The sequence below is a fragment of the Dicentrarchus labrax genome, unplaced genomic scaffold (genome assembly GCF_905237075.1).
Source record: "Dicentrarchus labrax unplaced genomic scaffold, dlabrax2021, whole genome shotgun sequence".
In the NCBI taxonomy this organism is placed as follows: Eukaryota; Metazoa; Chordata; class Actinopteri; family Moronidae; genus Dicentrarchus; species Dicentrarchus labrax.
In genome coordinates, this window is record NW_026136702.1 from 8,677,429 (window position 1) to 8,685,939 (window position 8,511).

Consider the following 8,511-nt stretch of genomic DNA (forward strand, 5'->3'; position numbering starts at 1 on the left):
CGAGCATAACCACAAGTAATTTAACTTTTTTATTTTTGATGTTGGACCCCATCTGTTGTTGTAAAAAGTTAATTGGATAAATAGGTTTTCAGGACCTTTTAATAAATCAATTATCAGAAAGTGCCATTTGGTATTATACATAACTATACAAGTACAAGTTTTATCTTTTTAATCTTATAACTTACCGTGCAAAATAAAAACCATACCAGGCCTCATGTGGCGGACTTTATACTTTGTTGTATCATAAATTTATAATAGTAGGAAAACTGAAACTTTTGTGGTTCCAAAGAGCCCATTTGCATTCATGTGTGACAGTGTGCGTGGCTTAAGCAGAACTTTAAACATGGCAACTGTTTTTGTGGTTTTATATCACTGTGTAAAACGACTTAGGAGTCACCTCAGAGCCTCATGAATTTTTATACCCAGAAACAGCGACCTGGGCCATTTGAAGAATATACAGTTTATAAATGTATATTTTTAAGCAGAAAAGAACTGCTCACTCACTTCCAGACTCCATTATCTTTTCCTAACAATCACAGTCTTCAGCATATCCTAAAATAATTTTTGGTGTAATGTTTGACCTCATTTCAGAGGCTTTCTGTATATGTCTCACAAAACTGACTGGAATTGACCCAAGCTGTGTAATTGATTATAGCATTAAACTTAATTGTTCCCCACTCTGCACCATCCTTCGTTCCTTCCTTTTTTTTTTTTGAATAGGCAAAATTTAATATGCAGTTAATGGACAAAGAAGATGGCTGGCACTTTCACGCTGATTCTTCGGGGTCCCACAGTCTATCACGCTCTTTGTGTTGACCTTGTCAGTCCTCAACAACTTTCTTTAGCATTTCTCAACACAGCTGCCTCAGGAGGTTCAATACAGAAGAATAAACACAGAAGAGGCAGCTACACAACTGGGAAGAAAATACTGTATCGAAAAACCCAAGAGTTGAACAAGGAAACAATATTTAAAGTAATCTAAAAGCTAGGAATTTGGACATGGGCTATTCAATATATTTTCTATAGCTAAAGACAAATAATGCATGTTTAGGATAAAACAAACAGATTTTGTGCTGTTGAGCTGAGCTCTCTCCTTCACTGAATTGGAACTAAAATGGCCTCCAAGTGTACTGAACAATGGGGGTGAGCATAATGCAGTGTGACTACTGAGTGACTTGACTGAGATCCAAAGTGAATAAAAGGCCTCACTATGTGAGGCAGCGATGCTGAGCTGCTGCAGTGCTCAGGACTTTGGGGGGTGACAGTGCATTAGAACGCTTCACACACATTTCATTTGCCAATAAAATCCTATTGCCATTTTCCACATGGCACATGGTCTGTGTCGTCAGAAACCGTAATGATCAAGTAAGAATCTGCAGCTGCACAAAGAAGCATCTGCATTTAGTCTTAAACTGGGTATGTTTCTTAGATAATATGAAAAGCTTTGATATTTGCAGTCAGTTTGGTGGTGGGCGACTTAAATCACTGGTGTTAAACAAGGCTAGGGAAATCCAAATAAAGAGTGGATATAGTTTTACATTTAACAGTTTCATATTGCATCTTAGAGTCAACTCAATATTCATTTACTTTTCTCTGATTTGGAAAACAGAGGATCGGGACTCAGATCTCTGATGTCATAGTCATTTCTAACCTACTTCTTGTACTAACAATGAATTTAGAGGCCCACTTTGTGGACTCATAAAATATTTATTTGAATATTTTACATACATATGAGCTTCAGTTCTTTGTAGTGTTATCGGGTTTGAAATAAATTACAAACTCATATTTCCAGAAAGCATCCTACTGTCTCTTGTCATTGTTTCCCACTATAAGGCAATGAACACATCGGCAATAGGAAGCGGGGCCAGAGATCAGTGCAGTTACCTGGAATGAAATATCTGACATAATCAAAATAATATTTGGATGAACAAACGCAGATTGTTTTTGTTTGGTTTTTTTCATTTTAAAAGAATTACTTTGTAAAAATAGAACAACATTTCAGGGAAAAGAAATGTGATTGTCAAAATTCTTTGTACCAGGCAGTCATGTAATACTGAGTAATCTTCATGTGAACGTCACTGTTCAGGGCTTCATTAACAGTGAACACCTCGGAGGACATGCAACAAAGCACATTCCTCTCAAACAATGAGACTCCTTGACCCTGATCCTTGAAAACTGGCAAATTCCAACCAAACGAGACAAAAAATGAGACCATTTCCCACAGCCAAGGACAGACTAGTAGACTCAGCCACAGCACAAGACAATACCTCGTGATGTTGCCTATTTCCTCGAGCCAAGTGCAATTTGTAGCTGATTTGAACAGTACATTGTGAATTTGAGGGTTTTAAGCTTGCATGCATGTAAACTTCAGCATTTGCACAGGATTGGAAGGGGAAAGGGCAGATATCGGGGTAGAATATAACACTAAAATGTCTCCTTGTAGTTACTACCTGGTGTCTGAATGGCTCTTTATGCAAAAAAAATGTACCAGGGAAACTGAAATTTGTGACAGTGAAGAGAATCTGTAAATCTGTCTGGCCGTAGCCTATCCGAGCATTCATTCGATTTAAAGTGAGAAAAAAAGCCAGCACACGTCAGCAGGACATCACAGAGCTAACACAGACACTCACTCATTCACCTAGAGTCATCAGCCTTACTTGACTTGCATGTGTGGGATTTGGGAGGAAAAACCCACATGAAAACTAAGGGAAAAAAATCCAGAGAATTAAATCTGTCTCACTGTGAGTGCCACTGCGCCACTGTGCTGTCTCCTTTTACAACTTTTATTCATGAAATGGAAGAATGTGATAAAAATAAAACTGCATAAATGACTCATCCGAGTAGTACATCTGTTTAGGACTTCATTGTGTCACAGTATGCCACAATATCAGGCAAGGAGTGCTGTCTCTTTGTCTACATAATCACCTTAAATAGTTAAGAGCTTTAACCTTTAAAATGTTGTTATCCTGCATCTGTGTGAAACACTGGTGGGGCACTTCAGTGGCATGGCTGGAGTATACAACCTCCAGCCCTGCTTTTCTTTGATGTGCTCTGAAGCCATCCTCTACCAGGAACTGAGAAGATCAAAGACAAGCGATTTTATCAAATGGAGCCCTTGTCGACTGTTTGTAATGCTTTATTCTTCATCAGGAACACCCACTCTGTCACCATGATGCCACAGGAGACACAGTGCTCTTTTAAACCCAGTGGTGATCTCCCCGTTATCCAGATGAAAACGGATTTATTCAAACCTTCCATCAACCGACCCTATAAATAGAAGCTTGTGGAAAATCTTCTGAGAGAGAGAGAGAGAGAAAAAAAATAAGCTGTGCTCTTAAGCTGTTATTAACATGCTGATAGAAAAATGTCAAATGTTGTTTTGGAGCACAGAATTTTCTGTGAAAATAAGCATAATGCTTCCTCGTAATATGTCTGATTTGAGAAGGAGATTTTATTAAATGATGAAATTATCTGACAAAAATACACAGCTGAGTCATACTTTCTGGTGTTACTGCACATGCTACTTGACTGCAGGGCGAGTTGTGATGGTAATTTGCATCAGAAACTGTATGCATTATTGCCTAAGGGCTCTAGTGAAAGGGGTAGGTGAACGATACTCAAAATGAGTTCATCCACTCATCCAACGAAAATTTGAAGCAAGAGTAACTCTTACAAAAGCATTAGAAAATACCTTAGGCGCACTAGTATCTAGGTAGATTATTTCTGGGAAAAAATCCTGTCTTAGTGCGTTTCAGAAACGTGCGATGAAGCACCAGTCAGCTGAACCACTGCAATCGATGTTCACCTGTTCTTCTTGATTAGAAAACTGCCACCTGTTCTCCACGGTGCTATTATAGCAACTGTTATTTTGGTAAGTGCCACAAGGGAGATAGCTCCATAACGTTCCTGCTATCATTATCCCCCCCCCAAAAAAAAAGAATCTAAAGGTTGACTCATTATTTTTGGTTCAGTGTGCCATGATGAATGCCCCTCCTTTGTGTCTCACGGTAAACGCACCTCACCTCTGAAGTATGCGGCATATTCCTCTGGGGTTTTTCTCTGCTATCTGTTAAAATGCAAGCAGCTATGTGTCAAGAAGGGCTCCCTTTGTATTTCAAAAAGCTACACACAAGTGTGTTAACTACAAAAACACCCCTCTGCTACCTGGCGACACTAATGAACAGAACCATTACAACCTTATCATATCTATTTTATGATAAATGTTCACTTAGCAGTCTACCTGTGAATGTGTGTGGATGTATAGGTGTTATATGCATTTATGCACGTGAATTACAACTGAAGCAGCTCTACTGATAACGTAATTTCCTTCTCTTGACATGTTAATTATAGCTCAATTCCAACATACTGCAAATCACGTTGCATTGCTCTATGGCAACACTGGACAAGTGGCAACCCTGTATAATGAACAGCTTTGAAAATACTCTTACTCAATAAATCTAAACATTCTTAGTATTAGTTGCTGCAGATTTGACAAAACTCTTCAATCTTATCCAAAAGTTTTGAATGTTGCATTGCATGAGCAATGTGATCCGATCTGAAGGTTCTGCATCCACGATCCCAATCGTTCCACGTGACTTAGATGCCAATACAAAGCGAGGAATTGTGTCCACATGGGCCACTGTTGGTCTTTGTAAGGATGACACTGACATAAATGTATAACTCACCAAAATTATCTCTGGATTTGCAGCCATTTTAACTCTGTGCTGATGTGTAGAAAAACAGCCATTTTAAATTCACAGCAATGATAGTGCATTCTGAATTCAGTCCTGCCAAATGAAAGACCCCCTTTCGGTGGTTTGGTTTGTGCTGCTGTGGTCTTTACTATACCCAACTCCTCTGGCAGCTTTGTTCTTTTGAAGTTGACACATTTCTGAGCCAACTACAGTCTGTATATATCTATGTGTGCTCTTTGTTTCATGGGCCATCACACTTCAAACATGCAATAAGGGCAGAGAAGGGAGTGATTGACGTGCACATTTGACTGACATGGTTACTATCTTATCTATGCATACAGTAGTCCTTAAGTCTACATCTATTTCAGCATAACGAGGAAGATAACAGGATACTCACCTTCTTTAGGAGGCCGTTTCACTTCAGCACTCAGATTGCAGGTCTGCCCAGCTTGTAGTTGGGGTGACAAGCAACCCTCCGTTTGTGGATTTAAAGGTAAAACCACGTTGTTGAGCATGAGCATACTCTCTGATTCTCCATCGCCTAAATGCTGAGGACATGTGCATTTTGTGTACACGATCCCACATGTCTCCACTGTCCCTTTCTCTAATTTCAGGCAGTTTTCCAGCCACGTACAAAGCACTTGACACCCAAACTGGCTGGGGCTCGCCTTATTCAACACCAAAAACTCCACGATGGACTTCTCCTCCTCATCCAGCTTCTGTGGGGTCAATCCATTATAGTCATAAGGGAAAACTCTCCGTAGTTGAACGAAATTCTTGTCATACAGCAAAAATACATAAATATTCTTTGAATCGCACAGGTACACTATAGACTCGTTGACTTTCAGCAATTCATTGATCTTTTCGTGTGAGTAATGATCAAACTGATAAGCAAGCAAAGAATATTCAGAGCAGCTCAAGTCTCGCTTGTATAGCTTCAGGTAGATGCTGTATTTGGTAGGATCTGGGTTCTCCAGCGTCCATGTACAGTTTGTATAGTTTTTAGGAAACATTTCAGTCACCGAATATGATCCATAAATGACCCCCTTGACCAGAGTGGAACACCAATAATCTTGGGCACCAGTTAATCCAAACATAACCAGAAGATAGGTGGAAAATATATAAATCAACAGGTTTCGAACAGCCTTCATCCTATGTCATTTGGCCTGCAAGGAGAAATGGAGAGAATTACACAGAGGAATTTTTAAAGCAGAGAGGACACATGATAGATGATCTCTATTGAGTCTGATTGATGTGCTTCACACATTTCTTATCACATCCTACCATGAAAATGAAAAAAAAAGACACATTAACCTCAGCAACATGTCTTTTGCGTCCCCATCCTGCCTCCTTCATTACTATACTTTGTGCAAACATTGCCACCTTGTGGTTGCTTCCGCCATTATTTATTTATTTATGCGGGGGCGGGGGGGCTGTGGGTGCAATAATGTGAGTCATTTAGACATTTATAATTGGGTCGTATTTGGTATAGCACAATCCCTTGAGATATTCAAATATAACTGTTACTGTAACTGTAGAATACATGACATCAAAAGACAAACGGTAACAACAACAAAAAAGATGCATCCAAGTCAGTGCAGTGCTCACGAGCTGTGGGGATGCAACTGCTCATTTTACGCAGTAACGGGAATCTATCTCAAATCAAGCTGTTTCCTTCGTGATTTAGTCTGTTTCCTCACACCACAGTTAGATAATGTGAGGGAGACAAATTCACAGACTGAAAATGTCTGTTCTGCGTCCGCCTGGTCACCATGGCTCCTCTCTCCTCCTGCGCGCTCTCGGTCCACTAACACGACCTGCATGTCTCCGAAATTCAGGGCTTGACATATTTGACAATGCAATTTGATAAAGAGCCAGTGTGTGTGTGTGTGTGTGTGTGTGTGTGTGTGTGTGCACGAGTGTTTAAGCTTGCGTGCGTGCGTGCGCGTCAAAGTGTGTGTGTGTGTGTGTGTGTGTGTGTGTGTGCAAAGAGAGAGAGAGAGAGAGGGAGAGAGAGAGAGAGAGAATGCAATGCGATGTCCTGATTGCTTTAATCCTACAGGCAATGCAGCTGTGAGCAGTGTCACAGCAGAGCGTGCGTGTGTGCGTGCGTGTCTCAAACTGTGTGTGCATGTGTGTGTGTGTGTGTGTGTGTGTAGGCGTTGAAATCCCAAGTAGGCTATAGAGTACAGATAACAGATACGTTTGCACTTATGTCTCTAACTTCTTCCCGTTTTTTGGATGCTTAAAGCTGCCCGTCGCACCACATTAGGATATTCTATGTGTTACATAAAGATCTGTGGAAGCAGCGTTGAGTGAAATCAGCTTTTTAGGCGCGATAAATCCATATGATTCCGCAAAGATTCATGGCCAAGGCTACACAGCAAAAAATAAATAAAAAATCAGTATTCTGGAGACAAGGAACTGGTCGTCAAGACGCTGGTTTTATTGCCGGGGCTTCTAAGAGCAATTTGGTCTCGAGAGGACATCTGAATATAGAGACACGGGCTGCATCTCATGCGGTGTCAGTTCGACGCTCGGCGCTTTAAAGTGATTTTTGCCTCTTAAGAGAGAGATCAGCTCCTTAAAAAAAAAAAAAATCATCCGTTAAGCACCCTGGACTAAAACGAGCGGATGAAAGCTCCAAAGCCATCGTGTTGAATAGGCAGGACAGATATTTAACAGGGAGAGGATAAACTTTAACTGACAGATGACATGTGAAACCCCCCCCCACCCCCCCTCCTCCCTACAGCTCCATGCAATGATCATATCAATAACAATAATAATAGGGTAGTAATAATATCAATCTTACCTTACACTGCGGAAGCTATGGCTATTTTTCCAACATACTTGACCACATCCTTTATAAATAAATTCTGCAGCCCTCCAGTGAATCGATACTCCCCATTCCCGACAATAGAAGTCCGGCGCAACAAGATGGTTCAATGGATGAAAATAAAATGCGTTACACTCCGGTCTGCCCGCTCATATCCCCCCGTCTTCTTCCTCTTCTGGGTTTTTCCCATCAAAACGGAGCGCAACAGCACACGCCAGCCACCGAGAAAGAGAGAGAGAGAGCGAGGGAGAGAGAAAGAGAGAGAGAGAAGAGACGGTGGGAGAAAGACCGAGAAAGAGACACAGAGAGAAAAAGAAGAATTCTTGGAGTGTTGAAAAGAAAAGAGAGCAATTCTCACAGAATTACCATAAATTAATTCGGCAGACTCCACGTCTCTATTCCCACTGATATGTTTTCTCCGGTAAGTCGCACACACACAGACACACACACACACACACACACACACACCCCCTCTCTGGGAGAAAAAAAAACGGGGGAGAGAAAAAAAAAAAAAGATCCGTAGTGGGTGGATGTGAGATGTTGGGGGGCCAGTGAGTTACAACAGAGAGAGAACTAGACGCGCTTTGCTCGGTGCTTGCAGAGCTCCAGGAGCAGGCTGCAATATCACGTCACACACTCAGCCGCTAAGATAAAGCACGTACGTACGCTCCTTACTGCCGCTGCGTCTGCCACCACCAATACTTTCTTCCCTGCCCTCCTCCTTTTCCTTTTTCTTTTCTTTTCTTTTTTTTTTTTTTTTTCCTCATGTATGCCTCTCTTTAATTCGAGTCAAAAGGGTCCCCCCCCCCACTCATCCAACACCCCCCTCCACCTCCCTGAACTGGACCCTCTCCGTTGTGCTCAGACAACGTCGCGCTTTGCTGCTGCAACGTTCTCCAAAACAGGAATATTTCATGGACTTTTATTTTTATATTTTTTATTTTATTTTTTCTTTGGGGAGGAGGAGGGGCGTGGGGGGGG

General features: G+C 41.2%; 1 protein-coding gene across 9 annotated transcripts in view; it reads right to left on the bottom strand.

The window, feature by feature from the left end:
* Window positions 1-8,178, bottom strand: part of adgrb3 (adhesion G protein-coupled receptor B3) — a 112,254-nt gene extending 104,076 nt beyond the window's left edge. For 2 of the 9 annotated variants that reach the window (XM_051426908.1, XM_051426918.1), the window contains exons 1-2: window positions 7,507-8,178; window positions 5,092-5,860 (exon numbers count right to left, since the gene is read on the bottom strand). In XM_051426908.1, coding sequence (XP_051282868.1) covers window positions 5,092-5,845 — 754 coding nt within the window. In that variant the 5' untranslated portion in view covers window positions 5,846-5,860; window positions 7,507-8,178. The remainder of the gene's footprint in view (window positions 1-5,091; window positions 5,861-7,506) is intronic. The other 7 variants (XM_051426907.1, XM_051426909.1, XM_051426911.1 and 4 more) reach the window with 7 other exon arrangements.
* Between the last annotated feature and the right edge of the window lie 333 nt (window positions 8,179-8,511).